The sequence below is a fragment of the Mustela nigripes genome, chromosome 7 (assembly GCF_022355385.1).
Source record: "Mustela nigripes isolate SB6536 chromosome 7, MUSNIG.SB6536, whole genome shotgun sequence".
Lineage (NCBI taxonomy): Eukaryota > Metazoa > Chordata > Mammalia > Carnivora > Mustelidae > Mustela > Mustela nigripes.
Genome location: NC_081563.1, coordinates 122,273,120 through 122,288,151, shown reverse-complemented (window position 1 = coordinate 122,288,151; position 15,032 = coordinate 122,273,120). Strand labels below are relative to the sequence as shown.

Genomic DNA, 15,032 nt, shown 5'->3' with positions numbered 1-15,032 from the left:
TGCCCGCCCCGCCGGTCTCCAACCGGCTAGGATTTTTAGGCCTCTGGGCAAAGCGCCTGGAACACTCCCCCCTTCCCAGGCTGGGGGAGGGGGTGTCCTGTCAGGTGACTGAGGACCCGGATGCCCCCCGCCCCCGGTGACCACCCGGGCAGAGGCGGGGGCGGGGCCGGAGGCTGTGGGGGAGGGCCCGAAAGTTTACCCAAGTCACTCCAGCAGCGGCCGGGGCGCACGGGAGCCCGGCGCGGACTCCCGCGGCCCCCGCGCGCAGCGGGCCCGGGGAAGGGGGCGTACTTACTGGCCCCCTCGATCTTGTCGGCGCCACGGCTCCACGTGATCTGCCGCGTTTCCAGCTTGACCTGGAAGGTCTTCCGCTCCGGTCGCTGCGACTTCTTGGAGTAGAACAAAGTCATGACGGTGCCCACCTCGAGGCTGCGGCAGAGGTGCAGCACCTCGGCGTCCGAGGGCGCGCCGGGCCCGCAGCCATTGGCGCAGGGGGACGCGGCGCCCGCCATGGCTTCTGCACTGGGGGTGGAGGTGGAAGAGAGGGTGGCGGCAAGCGGCGCCGCCGCGGCGCAGGCCGGGCCGGCGGGAGCAAGCGGCGGCGGCAGAGGCGGCCGGCGAGCGGGCCCGGCGGCGGCTCCTGCGGGCGGAGACGGGGCGGGGCCTGAGCGGGGGGGCGGGGCGGCTCTGCAGGCCCCGCCCCGGCCCGCGCGCAGGGAACAAAGGCGCCCGCGCGCCCGTGGAGAGGACCCCCGCCCGCCGCGCCTGCGCCCCGCGACCCCCAGACAGGCCCCGGGCGGGGGCGCGCGCCGCTCGCGGTCAATGAGCTCGTCCCTCCGTCCCGCAGAGCTTCAAGCTCACGCTGCCCCGGCTGGCCCCGTCACGCGCGGCAGCCCCGCGCCGGCCCGTCAGTCAGTCGCACACGCACAGGCGGCCGCTCAGCCCACTGTCCCGCACAGGCCCCGCCGCAGCCGTTTCCTCAACCCCGCTCCCCGCGCGGCGTCCGGGAGAAGAGGCGAGGGTGCAGAGCGCCCCCAGGCCCGCCGGCCAAACCCGGTTACCTGGGCGGGCTGCCCGGCGGAGGGAGCCAGCCAGGCCAGGCCGGGCCGCCTCACACCCGCGGCGGCGGCGGCGGCAGCGGCGGCGGCGGCGGCTGCGGCGGCGGGTCCTCTGCGCGCCCTCCTCGGGAGGGGCGGGGGCGGAGCAGCCTGCGGATTGGCCGGCGAGCTCTGATGGACAGCAGGCCTGTCCCGCCCCTCCCTTTTGGCCGCGCAGGGCTGGCCCTCAGGCCGCTCCAGCGACGGCCGGACTCACGTCTGTCCTGCCCCTCTGGCCAGTGTGACCTTCGATGGACCCGTCATTCGAAGAAGCCCCCAGACCTGAGCCTCCCCTGGAGGGCCTTTACATCTGTGGCCCCCGGTGGCCTCCATCTCTGCTTCTCATCAGCCACTGCCCGCCCCACCTCACGCTCCGCCTCCGCGCGCCCCTCTTGCAAACGCGCTTTCCGGAGCTTTGGTTTTCGTGGCCTAAGTCCCCGTGTTTTTCTCCTGCGTCTCAGGCCTCTGCCTTTGGGTCCCAGAAGTTTCTCTTTCTGGGCTGGGTCCTGAGCCAGTTCCTAAGGCGACCTTTCCCATGGCTTCAGCCGTAGCACCAAATCTGTATATTCCCTGCCTCCTGCAGCTCCACGCCCCCCATTTAACGCGAGCCTCTCCCCTCCCTCCTCAAACCGCTCTTCCCACAGTCCTCCCTTTCTCGGAACGTGGCATTAAGTCTTCTAAGGCGCCTGGGCCAAGACTCTTGGAGGTATCCTTGATTCCCCTGACGGCCTCCACCGCCCAGCAATCTAGCAAGGCCTTTTAGCTCTACCCTTGGCTACCTCCACTCCACCCACAAGCCTGACGTCCATCTTTTCTCATCCAGACTATTTATTCTCCCTGATTTGAACTGCATCTATTCTTCATGCTTTAATCTTTAAAAAGAAATTAAATCATGATCCCCTACCTTCCGCCTCAAACCCTCCACGACTTCCCACCGCACTTAAAATCCACAGGCCCTCCTGTCTCAGCTGGTCCTGCATGCTCGGGCCCCTTTCTCTCTCTCTCACTTTGTCTCTCACCACCTCCCCTTCACTCTCCATGCTGCAGCCACAAGACCTTTTAGTGGTTATTTGAATAATTCATACTCTGTCTTCCTGAAGCCATTCCCTAGACTTGCACCTGAAGTGTAGCCGCCCCCATCACAGACAAACTGAAGACACCTGTGACACCGGTCACAGGGGAGCTGGTCTGACAGATGTTGAGTCAGGCAAAGCAGGACAATTTGAGAGCCCAGAGAAAGATCCAGGTTTCAGCAATTCGTGAGTATACGCGTGTGGGCTTAGACCCCTTACCCAGCTGGGTGGTGACTGGTGTCCAGGGCTGCCTCTTTGTCTTGCTGCAGTGGTAACGTGTGGGGTTGTATTTGGAGTCCCTCAAGTGTGGCCCCTAGGAAGCTGAGAATCCAGCAGGAAGCTGAGCCTTTTGTTGGCTTCAACCACCTGGGGGAGGTGGAGTGATCCGATGTGGACTGCCACCTAGTGCCCACCCTTTAAAGTGGGAGGGAGGGCACTAAAGTCGACCCAGTGCCTGGCCTAGCACTACAAGGCTTACAAGTGTGGTCACACCTGATCCTCATAATTACTATCTAATCAGGGATTATTGTCCCCAGTTTACTGATGAGGACCCTGAGATTCAGATAATTTCTGCAGTTTGCCCCAAGGCCACATAAGTAACGAGTGGGAATTTGAACCCAGTCTGTCTTGAGTCCATGCATTTTTTTTTTTTTTTTTTTTTTTTTTTTGCTTCACAAGAGAGCCTTAAATAGGTCCTGGTGGTCAGCAGTCATCGGGCACAGAGGCTAGCTCGCTAGTCAGTACCAGTGAGGGGAGGCCCCGGGCATGGCTGGCTCTAGGCACACAGGGAATGCTCATAGAGTATGGCTTGGACTGTCCCTGAGCTGCCCTGTGCTGGGCCATCGTGTCCTGGGTTGGAAGAAAAAGAGAAATCCAGCACTAACCATCCAGGAATTCAGGCATTAAACAGATAAACAGTGTTATGTAGGGACGATTGTGATGGCAAATAGGAAGAACACAGAGGGCTACGAGATAAAACATGAGGGACACCTATTTTATCTCTCTCTTAGTAGAAAAGAAAGCCTCTCTAGAACTCAACAGAGGTCTACAGGATGTGAGTAGCTGGTCAGGTGAATTATTAGAGGTGGGTTGGACGAAGGTACTTTCTAGGCAGAGATAACAACATGTACAAAGGCCAGAGAGAGCTTGAGGAGTGTAGGAATGAAAAGGCTAGAGTTAAACTGAGGCGGAGCACCTCAGATGATGAAGCCAGGGACAGGTGGGGACAGAATGGGGCCTCTCTCGGCTTATCTGTTCTCGTCCATTTGTCCTGGACACCCCCTCCTAAGTGCTATAGTCCTCATCGAGCTTCTTGTGTTGACTTGGGTAGCTGTGATACACTTTTAAAATCTCTTTCTCCATTTTCTGAGAGCTTCCTAGCACTCAGACCATGCTTTCTTGCTTTTGCCTTTGCCTCCAGGGCCAGGCAGGCCCCCAGGGGCTCCAGAAAGCTCTGTCAACAGGAGCTCATGTTTTCAGTCTGCTGCCAGGCCCCGTTTCCTTCTGGGATTTCTGAGCTAGCTTCTCAGGCCTCAGGTGCCTCCCTCCACCAAAAGAGATTCAGGAAAAGCAGGCCATGCAGAGGGGTGTGGCTGGTTTGGGCTTCCCCCAGCTCAGCATATATATGGGTACGTGGGTGTTCCTGGCAATGTGTGCAGCTGCGCTGGCTTGGAGGGAGCAGCCCAGAACCTACACAAGATACACGCCCTGACATCACCCAGGCTAGCCCTGCTTGGGCCTATTTCTGTCAGCGCTCGTGCTTTAACATGCCTCAGCCCACACCGTACCTGGGTGTGCCCGTGTTCTGGGTAAGGGTCCCAGCTCAGATGCCCCTTTGGCCTCATAGGGCCTGACCTCTTAGGTGTTTATTTATCGAACACTTAGAACAGCACTTGGCATAGTGTAAGTCCTATATAACTGCTTTACCTACGTTGGCTCATTTACTTATGATACCATTCTAAGTTCTCTTACTATTCCCAACCTATAGATGAGAAAACTGAGGCACAGAGAGATTGAGAGACGTGTTTGTGGACACACAGCTGACAGATGGCAGAGATGGGATTCGAACCCAGGCAGCCTGGCTCCAGTGTCAACGCTGACGTTGCCTCCCGTGTAGGTATGAACTATTTCGCTGTGTGTTCTCACCCCCTTCCATAATACCCCTAGCTGATGTGTTTTCTATTTTTAGTTCTAGCTCTTCCTTGCCTTATGATGGGGTTACATCCCAATAAACCCGTCATAATTTGAAAATACGATAAGTTGAAAAGCACTTACAGTGCCTAGCCTATCTTTAATGTACTCAGAACACTAACATTAGCCTCTGGTTGGATAAAAATCACCTAACACAAAGCCTGTTCTATATAATAAGGTGTTGAATGTCTCATGAAGTTTCCTGAATACTGTAGTAAAAGTGAAAAACAGAATTGTTGTATGGGTGCAGGGTTGTAAGCGTAGGGGTTATTTACCTTCTTGATTACACAGCTGACTGGGAGTCATGGCCGCTGCCCAGCATCTCAAGAGAGGCTCACGCTGCATATGGCTAGCCGGGAAAAGATCAAAATCCAAAGTACAGTTTCTATTGAGTGCATATCACTTTTGCACTATCGTTAAGCTGAAAAATCGTGAGTCAAACTGTCATAAATCGGGGACCATCTGTATTTGGTTAAATGTCACAGATTAGGCTCTTTGGAAGCAGACTCTAAGTGGCAGAGGCTAGCATGCAGAACCTTTGATAGGGAGGGCTCTTGGGATCAACACTGTGAGAGAGAGAGGCGGAAAGAGGAGGGAGCACAGGGAGAAGTTAAGCTGTGGCACAGGCCTGGTGACAGCCTCAGCCGACGTCCAGGGAGCTCTGTTGTCTAGTGCTGGCTCGAAATGGCTGGGCCTTCAGAGTCCCACTTCAGTCAGCCCCGGGAAGAACGCAGCCTCGGTCACATGGCTGTCTGGAACCGAGACGATCTTTGAGGGCTGATGGGTCTCCCAGCAGTGGGGGTGATAAGTGCTTCCTTGAAGGAGAATCTCAGTGGCACATGGATGTGCCCACCTCAAATATATTCCTTTCCAGTCCTTTAGAAACATTTAGAGCATTTAAACCAAAGAACAAAAATATTGCACTGTAGAATTGGAATAGGCTATATAAGGAGGAGGAATAGAAGATGGTTAGTAAGGGTTAACACGACTGCTGTCACTGAGAATCAAATGTAACTGAGCTTTTTATTCTGTTAACTGATTCCCCAGGGGAGAAACATTTTCTCCCCTGGGGTGAAATTATAAAAGAAGTTTCTCATATGGACACTTCTTTGATTGAGATAGTGGAGAATGTTCCAACAGATATGCAGTTTTCATTGATTCCTTGTAATAAATATAGAAGGGATAATATAAAAGTGTAGCTCAATGAAGCCCCTTCCACAACTGAAAGTAGGCAGAGTTATAGACTTACAGTCTTGTTTCCTCACATAAAACTTTATCCTTTTTCTTTAAAGCTGTTCTTTAAAATTTTTGCTTGGTAGTTTCTTATTTTAGGTGTCTGACCAGCTCATCTCTGAGTTTGAGCCTGCTAACCTGTACCTCTGTATACAGCTGGTACTGTGTACTCCGTGTACCTTGAGCTCCACCTCAAAACCTGCAGTTCAGATTCTTGACCTCTGGCCCCAATATCTATCTATGGCTCCAACTTAGTTGCTGGATCTCATGTTTCTTGTTCTTCTTCCTTTTTTTTTTTTTTTTTTTAATTTCACTTACTTATTTGAAAGAGAGAGTGAGCATGTGCATGGGGAGGGGCAGAGGGAAAGGGAGAAGGAGAAGCAGGCTTTCTGCTGAACAGGGAGCCCAGTGTGGGGCTCGATCCCAGGACCCTGGGATCAAGACCTGAGCTGAAGGCAGGCACTTAACCGACTGAGTCTCTTCCTTTCTTCCAACAAACTCTCCTGATGCTCCTCTATAGTGGTAACAGCAGAGATGAATCAGACCAAGTTCTCACTCCACTTTTGGGTAAAGAAATGCCAACAGAAATTTGTCAACAGATGACAACTGGCTGTGATAAGGGCCCCTGGAGCACTGAGAAGAGACATGTATTGCTAGCTGTGAGAGTAGAGCTAAGTGAGAGAGAATGTATATGCCTAGAGATATGGAAACTCCCACCCAGTATAAGGTGATGGCTTGTTTTTGCAGTAAGGGCACTCCAGATGTTTTGAGGCTTCTTGGCAACTAAAATAGAAACATTCTTAGAGACACATGATTCAAATGGCCAGTATGACAGCTTATTTAGTTACATGAACATATTCTAAATCACATATTTAAAGCAGCATATTAATTTATGGATATGTATTTTTCCCACTCTCACCTTTGCAGTAATAAACTTATGGTCAAGCTCTCTACAAATCTTTGATTTCTATGTAGTTATCCCCAGGAGAACTACTATGAGTCATCTAATATAAATTTCTGAAAGCACATCACCTTCAGTGCTTTCTAAGTTGTTTTGAGAGTAGTTTTGAAAAATCAGCTTGATTGAGGAATAACTTACATACAAAAAAAAAAGTGGACCCCTTTTTAAGTGTAAAGTGTGGTGAGCTTTGATGAATGTAATACCGTCGTGTAACCTCCACGCAATCAAGGTACAAAACACTTCCATCACCCTGAAGTTTCTCGGTGCCCCTTTATAGTCAGTCTCCCCTGCCCTCCCGTCCAGCAACACTAACATACTTTCCGTCACTACAGAATAGTATTTGCCTATTCTAGAATTTCACATAAAATGGAACCAAGGAGTATGTAACCGTGGTCTACATTCAGCATGTTTTTGAGACTCCTCTGTGTTGTTAAAGAGACAATACTTACCGAGTCAGTATCTAAATTTTAATCTAAGCAGAATGACCTTTTGTGTAATGTTAAAACAGCTTTCTTTTCATTTCTCCCATAGGTATCTATTAATGATCTGCATAATAACTACTTACTGTTATTGCACTAAAAATTTTATGGAGAATTTCAAATATATGTAAGTGGGGACAGGATAGTATAGTGAACTTCCTTGTACCCATCAGCCAGCTTCAATTTTGAGCTGATGGCCACTCTGGCTTCACGTCAGACTCCACCAACACCTTCCATATTTTGACACAAATGTTAAGTCTGTATGTAGTAAGTATGTTTTCCTGAAACCGTTAAAACACACACACACACGTGTGTGTGTGTATCTATATGTAGCATACCATTGCCAAGCCTTAAAAAAAAAATCAATGTTGTCTTGCTATTAAAGTGACCTTTAAGAGATTTGTTTATATGTAATACTTGGGATTGTGAGAAATAATTACTAAGTCTGTGGTAAATTTCTCTGCCTCCTTGTTTACACATTTTGTCAGGGGACTACTTATAATCGTCCAAAACTAGCTTGAGAGGTCATTTCAGGGTAATGTCTTTTCTCCAAAAAGTGCTTTTTGGTTCAAAACAAGTTGAGAGAGTATCCCATTATATGAGGGATTTTTGTAAAGACCAAAATATAAGTAAACTCTTTTCTGAGTTAAAAAAAAAAAAAAAAAATTTTTTTTTTTTTTATAAAGCTTTTTGCCTATGTGGCATTTAGGAGGTGATTTCAGAGTTGCTAATTTACTGGATGTGGAAGTAAGAGAAAGAAAGGAGAAGGCTGGTGGTGGCCCTGGACTCTGGTTGAGGGGCAGAGCAGACAGTGGTGCCTCTCTCTGAGAGGTGAAACAGCCCAGTGGCCATGGAGTAGTTGGTACTGAGCTCCGTTCCAGAGATCGGAGAGTGAGTAGCTTGGGGACCTCCTTTCCAGCTCCAGCATGGGTCTGGAGCTCAGGAAAGGGGTCTAGGCTGGAGACGGAGGTCTGGGAGTCCACTAGGACTGGAATCCACTAGGCCCCTTTCTTCTGTGCAGCAGAGAGAGCCACAGCAGCCAGGACCTGAGAGGGGAGATGACCAAGATGAAGCAGCCTGAGAGAGACAGGAGTAGAACCAGGAGAGGATGCCATCGTGGAAGCTACAGAGAAGTGCTTGGAGAGGCGAGTACTCACATGTTGTGGCGTTCCATTTGTCTGTCATGTCCACCGGAAAAGACAAATTTATAGAGAAAGCAGATTAGTGGAGGCTGGAGGTGGGAGTGGGGATTAACTTTAAGTGGGCATGAGGGAACTTACTGGGAGGATGATATACTAAAACTGATTTATGATGATGGCAATAGCCCTCAGTAGTTACTAAAAATACACTTGGAATGGGTGGATTGTATGATATGTAAAATGTTTTCAGTAGAGCTGTTAAATGGAAGAACGGTTAAGTGTCCAGTGCCACAAAGAAGATACACAATGCAGAGCCCATTAATGGGTTTGGTCACTCATTCGTTGGCGACTGTGGTCAGAGGGGAGGGGGGATTCGGGGTCAAGGTGGGACAGAAGCTGGTTGCAGTGGGTGGAGGAATGACCCGGCAGAGTGGATGACTCACTCCAGGCACTTGTATGTGAAGTGGGAGATGGAGGAGGTGGTGGCTGGAAACAGCTGGGAGTAGTGAGACCTTTTCTTCTTCATTTTTTTTTACTGTGATATAGGCCCAAGGTGGACTTGACAGAGACTGAACAAAAGCTGCTGAGCAGATGCAGGGGGTAAGGGAAAGAGGAGCCAAGCAAGCACACAGATACACTTGGCATGCGGAAGCCATCCCACTTTGCCCAGAGCTGGACTCGAGCATTGCAGAAGAGCCTGTTAGGAGGGAGTTTTTCAGACTCTGCACATCAGGCTTCTGCTTCTGGACAAGGCTGGAAGTGTGAGGAGGGTCACAACCTACTGGAGGAATAAGCGAGGGGGTGGGTCTTCTCCCAACTCCGGACTCAAGCATTTTTCAGGGCCTGTCCCATCTGGCCCTCACCTACATGTCCAACCCCTTCCCTCATCCCCACTGGCCAGGTCAGCTTCCATCCTCTGGTTTGCTCTCCCAAGCCTGCTACCACCAAGGGTGCCCTTCACAATTGCTCTTGACCAGATCTAGATGCTGTGCACCTGCCCTCAGAGGACTTGTAGGACGATCCCTACTGGGAAAGGTAGGCTCGAGTTTATCCTCATCAGTAAAATCTTATGCATGCAGGAACTCCTGTCCCTAATTTCTAGTTCTGGACCAAGGTTTGTCCCCTGGTTTTGGACAGTCCTGCTCAAGTCCCAAACCCAGGTCCAAATTCTTATCACCCACCCCTCAACCATGAAGTGTATTGATTATCTCATGAGCCTCTGTGTTGCCATTCTTTATGTTCAGTGGTGGAGCTACCTCAACACCACAGAATTTACAAAACTTGGCTGTCATCAGCTCCAAAGCACTGATGGCCACTTAACCTCCTTTTTTCCCTGGTGCGAATGCTCCCTCCCTCACTGGCCAGTGAAATGCAGACTGCCAAGAAGGATCTTCCAGGGTTCTCTTCAGTGGGCCAACACCAGCCCAGCCCTTGGTCCCAGGGAGTTGAGACTGTCAAGGAGATGGCTCTCCTCCCAGAATATACCTGGTACATGCTAGCAAGCCAGAGGGTGTAGGGCTAAGTGACCAATTCTGACCACTGGCCTTCCTGCCCCCTGCTCTGTTTGGCCAGGATTAATTCATCCTTCTTCCTGAACCATTTTTGTAGGGACCCTACCAACATGGGGACAGGAGCCCTGGGGAGTAATTAACCAATTAACATAGGGAGTCTACATTTGGGCCTCTGGGATCCACTGAGTACTGGATTAAAACTGGCTTGGTACCCTTAATTCCTGCCATCCTGACTGCAAGTTTAGCCACACAAGCAAACCCAGACAAGGTCCCTGATGCTTGTGGCCAGCACATATAGAAAGCAGCAGGTCTGCCTCCCAAATACATTCATTACATCTTGGCTCAATACATACTATCTATCCTAGGCTCCAAATAGTTGTTGTACCCCACCTGTTCTTATAGATTTCCTATACCATCCTTCACTTCCTGGGCTTGCTTTTATTGAAGGATGTGGACTTGGGCTCCCCTCCCCACAACCACAGCACAGGACAGGTGCAGCCCCTTCCAGGCCCAACCTAGCCCCAGCTCCTGGGGAGGGAGGGAGCCACCCTTACTGAGCTGAGCAGTGAGACCACATCCCACATGGAGTCCCAGTCCTGTAGCCCCAGTTAGGCTGGGAACCTGGCTAACAAAGAGGCAGACACTAGGTTTCCGTTAAGTTGTAGGAATTTATTTTAAATAACCTACAGTTGATTAAAAGGGATTCATGATAAAAATAGAAGATACTTGAGGAAAGATGTGGGAAATGGACTCTGCACACACACTAAACTAACAATGCCTCTAAAACTAATGATTATAGCAAAAAATGTCTTCACATTAAAATTCTGCTTTTTATGTTTTTTTTTTCCATTTTTTACACAATTACAAAAGAAAAAAATAAAAGCCCTAAATTCTTGATTATTTTTCCTTTTTTGGACCAAATACTCATTTTCCTCTAAATTATTGACTTGTGGAACTTTTTACACAATAAAATCTTTCAAGTGAAAGACTGGCTTTAAAATGAAAAAGATGGATATCTGAAGGGTACAGAGAATGCTCAGAACAAAGGATGATGGGAAAATGGTTTCAGTCACTGATTATTTCATTATCCTTAGACTCACTCAACCCCTCATCCCTCCCCGACCCCAATCTACACGATCTTTAAGATCAAGAAAAAGGTTTAAATATTTTAAAATAATTAAAAAGAAATAAAAATTCACATTTAAAAAGGAACACTCAAGTCAGGAAATATTTTCCCATCATGCTTTTCTGTGAACAGGTGTCTGAACCAAAACACTGCCGATGTCACGACTGCTTCAAGTTTAATGAAAATTGATTCCCATGACAATAGATAGTGACAATTCTCACTAACAGGTGCGCTGGGTTTTTGTTCTACTTAATTTTAAATTCCTGAAATGGGGGAAAAGGGAGGGAGTTTAGGAATTCATTTCTATTAAAATATAGAAGTTATTGCAAAACCCTAACTGTAAAAACGCACCAATATAATCGGACTTCGTATACAGTAGCTAAGAGAATCCAAATGCTTCAGTGAAACAGTGAATTTGCCTGGCAGAACTCTGACAAATTCCCATCCACTTGCTCTCTTGAAAATAAAAACAAAATTCAAAACAAATCATACAGCTAGAATTTTGATATCTGAAATATTTTTAAATAAGTTGTCCATAGGACAACTGGCTCAGCTCTTCCTTATAATAGCTCCAGGTTTATCTTTTCTCAAAGATGTTGGTTTGTTAAGACTTGCTGCCTCTCTCCCTCAGGTGTGAGGGTAAGCAAGGCTCACAGTTTATCCATCTTCCCCAAACCATGCTGTTCCTTTTCACAGAACTCTGCCCCTCAAGACTGGCTAGAACTCGTAGTCCTCATCGGCCATGTCGATAGCCCAAGCAAACTTCTCCCGCTGGGTTTTGTTGTAAATTTTCTCAATTGGGACCCCCCACTTCTTGCACCTGCACACAAAGGAGAAAGAGAGGGATTAGTGTCTCAGCAAGCAACAGCCCAGACCCAGGGTAGGGGTTTGAATGTACCTCCTTCTTCATCCCATCTGGGGAGAATGAATTTTAAGAAGTGTGCCGGACATGTTCGAAGAGCATCATGAGCTCATTTAAATCATGACAGTGACCTCTAAGGTAGATGCTACTTGCTACTACAGATGTCCTAATCAAAAAGGTGCATGTGAAAAAACTAAGAAAGGGCGCCTGGGTGGCTCAGTCGGTAGAGCGTCTGCCTTTGGCTCAGGTCATGATCTCAGGGTCCTGGGATTGAGTCCCGCATCGGGCTCCTTGCTCAGCAGGTAGCCTGCTTCTCCCTTTCCCTGCTGTTCTCCCTGCTTGTACTCTCTGTCAAAGAAAGAAAGAGAGAGAGAGATAGAGAGAGAGAAAGAGAAAGGAAAGAAAGAAAGAAAGAGAAAAAAGAAAAGAACTGAGAGAGATAATTCAGTAATTTGCTTACATCCTCATGCAGCTGGGAGCATAGAGCTGAAAACCGAACCCAAGCTGTCTGGCTTGAGTCCATGCTCTTAACCACTGCGTATACTGTCCCTCAAGCTAACCGAACCTCTAGCATCCAACAGGGCAAAAAGAGCAAAAAGGGTGCAACAGCTGGGCGGAACCCCTGGCCCAGAGGAGCACAGAGATGGATTCTTCCACCTAAGCTTAGAACAATTCAATAAGCATCTTTAAAAAAATAAAAGCCAGTTATTTTGGATGTCATTTTCTGACTGTGTGGGTAAGAAGGGATACAAATAATAGAGAATATATCTGCCTTTGTTATAAGCTTCCTCTCTTTCTGTAGGTTGCTGAGATCTATATTCTCATTTTTGTTTTTTTCTGCTTGTTTCTTTCTGCCTTCACTTGTAAAAAAAAAAAAATTTATTGAAAAGTTTTGTTCAAGTGTAGACAGACTGGCTCTTTTAGTTTTCCTTTAATGAAGGCTAAGAATTCCTATTCTTGTCCTCAAGTTCCATAAAGGTAGGGGCTGCAACTGGCTTTTAAAAACAGACACAAATACATTCCAAGGCAGTATAGCAATATTATTGACCACTTAGAGCCATTAGGATGTTCTAGTGCATTTGTAGTATGCATAGTCGAAAGGCAGGGGTTTCCCCAAGTACTTCAAGTGTGAAGTGCAGGAATGGTGTGTGAAGGCCTACAATGCTCTTGAACCCCCTTCCTCTCCCTCCACCACCCCGTTACCCTTTTCAAGCCAGCAGCAGGAACTCAGGAAGGGCTCAGTACTTACCAAGCCACTGTGATCCTCGGGTCCAGATAATTGAGTTTGGAGGTTCCCAAAGCAATTTGTTTATTCTCTTCTCGGTCTGTGGCCTGAACTTCAAGCTTCATTAATTGCTCCTCCAGTCTCTGCACAGCCTTCTTCTTTGACTCTACCACCCTGGAAGAATAGAAGTCATTCAACCACCAGGCCTAGCCTCTGGAGAAGAACACTACGACCCCACCCTGCCATTGAGGGGCAGCAAAAGCAGGAAAACCCTAAATACAGAGATTTCCAACAGATTCCACTCGGAAACCCTAAAAAGGTTGGGGCCCTGGGGGCCTGATATTGTCCCCATCGTTCTGTTGACCAAGCCCCAGCTCTGCACAATACCAGGTACATACTTCTTGGTCTTTGCATCCTTCAGGACCTTGGCGTCTGCCTTAGCACTTTTCAAGTCTCTCCGGGCATCTGCTAACTGTTCCTTCTTGGCATCAATCTAAACAAAGAAGAACATGAAGGTTTAAGAAAATCAGCCCCAAATGAAAAAAGACAGGTTCCACCAGAGATGAAACCTACAAGTTGTCTCCACTAGGTAGGCAGGCTGTCAATGGTGTGCCAGGTAACAACCCTCAGCGGTGATTTCTTAAGGCACAGAATACATGTACAGTGACTGCTGAATTCGACTGCTATGTGGCCATTTATGTTCTTCACTGACCCTTCAAGAAGTAAGTGAAGAAATAAGTATAGGCAGTGACCCAGGCCCTCCTTAATCCAGAAGCTCAGGTTAAGGAAGGTGCCGGGACTGGGCATGTGCTAATCTTTCACTCCTAGCTTTAGACACCGGGGAGGTCGATATCCTGTGCTAGGGCAGGCTGTGGCTTCCATTCTAAGAATACTACAGGAGATAACTCTTTTTGAAGCGGAAACAGGATCCTCGCACCTGCCGAACCCAGCTCATTCCTCAGATTCTCCCAGTATTCTGGTAAGGAGCTGAGAGCTTCTCAAGAAAAAAGGATGCACTGAAGGGAATACCCAAGGGACTTAAAAATGGCAACTGAAATACCCAGGAAGCAAATAGCTCAGCCAGTCTGTTCAAACCTATACACGGCATGGCTTGGCTTTGGCATTCTGTTTTTAAAAGAAGAGAGAGCCGAGATGGCAAGGAAACTGTAGTTGTCACTCAGAAAGAGGTCTGAAAACATTTTTAGCTATGGAGCACTTTCTATAACGGAAGAAAAAAAGGACAATTTCAGTCTTTCTTGCTTACAGAACCCTTGAAATACCTCTGGAAAACCCAAGTTCTCGGTTCCTTCTTAAGGACAGCAGTAGACACCACCATAAACCAGAGCCTGAACTACTCAGCTCATGCTGCTGGGGGCAGCTCAGACGTGCTACTGCCTTGCTAACCTGCGAGGTCAAGGGAACCTCTGAAGAGTAAATAAATATTTGCCTGATTCAACACACACTGGGCTGTTACTCTCAGCCTAGAATTGTCTGTTAGGTATACACAGACAGCCTAAGACTAGAAACAGAGGCCACCATTGTGAGAGAATCATTAAATGCATTTTACTATAAATGGCTTATTTCCAACATCTATGTTGTCCAAAGTCAAGCTTAAGGAATGGATTCTGTACACAAAAGCATCACAGACACCACTAGCCAGATTCTTCTCAGGCTAGAAATGTAACCGACCACAATCTTTTAACCATTTCTGTGGATGCTAAACTGGCAGGCTGTTTCAAATTCTCTCAAAGCATCAAAGACTCCATTGATTCACTTGGCAAACAGGGGCGTGTGTTTGCTTTGTGGGCACACAGGAGAGGGTTCCTGGGCTTGGAGGGCTCGTCTGGCAGGCAGCCTAGGCTGCCCAAACAGTGGTTCCAGAGTAAGATCGACAAAATAACTCCTCATGCTCTAGGGAGGGGTAGCCTGAATTGGGTAAACAGCACCTGAATATTCATGCTTTACATTTCTGGCTTGGAATAATAACACAGGGAGAGTAAATGATACCAGATGATCATTTAAAAGAGTGGCAGCAAATGAGAGCTGCTAGGAAGGGTGGTCTATAGGGTTCCTGGCCTGCCAACCACATGGTCTAAGGCTCTGAGAGGTCTAGGGATGTATATTAATTTACTCTGC

The 15,032-nt window shown here is 48.3% G+C and overlaps 2 protein-coding genes and 1 long non-coding RNA gene across 4 annotated transcripts in view; 1 reads left to right on the top strand and 2 right to left on the bottom strand.

Annotated features, from left to right (window-relative positions):
• Positions 1-610, bottom strand: part of PLCG1 (phospholipase C gamma 1) — a 35,816-nt gene extending 35,206 nt beyond the window's left edge. For both annotated transcript variants that reach the window (XM_059407001.1, XM_059407003.1), the window contains exon 1: positions 296-610. In XM_059407001.1, the coding sequence (XP_059262984.1) occupies positions 296-512 (217 nt within the window). In that variant the 5' untranslated portion in view covers positions 513-610. The remainder of the gene's footprint in view (positions 1-295) is intronic.
• Positions 611-1,153: 543 nt separating this feature from the next.
• Positions 1,154-8,174, top strand: LOC132021926 (uncharacterized). Its single transcript, XR_009405469.1, has 3 exons — positions 1,154-2,356; positions 4,158-4,286; positions 8,055-8,174. It is a non-coding gene; the product is annotated as an uncharacterized LOC132021926 (long non-coding RNA).
• Positions 8,175-10,331: 2,157 nt separating this feature from the next.
• The window catches only part of TOP1 (DNA topoisomerase I), a 97,312-nt gene continuing 92,611 nt past the window's right edge, over positions 10,332-15,032 (bottom strand). The window contains exons 19-21 of the mRNA XM_059407000.1: positions 13,295-13,389; positions 12,921-13,070; positions 10,332-11,629 (exon numbers count right to left, since the gene is read on the bottom strand). Coding sequence (XP_059262983.1) covers positions 11,527-11,629; positions 12,921-13,070; positions 13,295-13,389 — 348 coding nt within the window. The 3' untranslated portion in view covers positions 10,332-11,526. The remainder of the gene's footprint in view (positions 11,630-12,920; positions 13,071-13,294; positions 13,390-15,032) is intronic.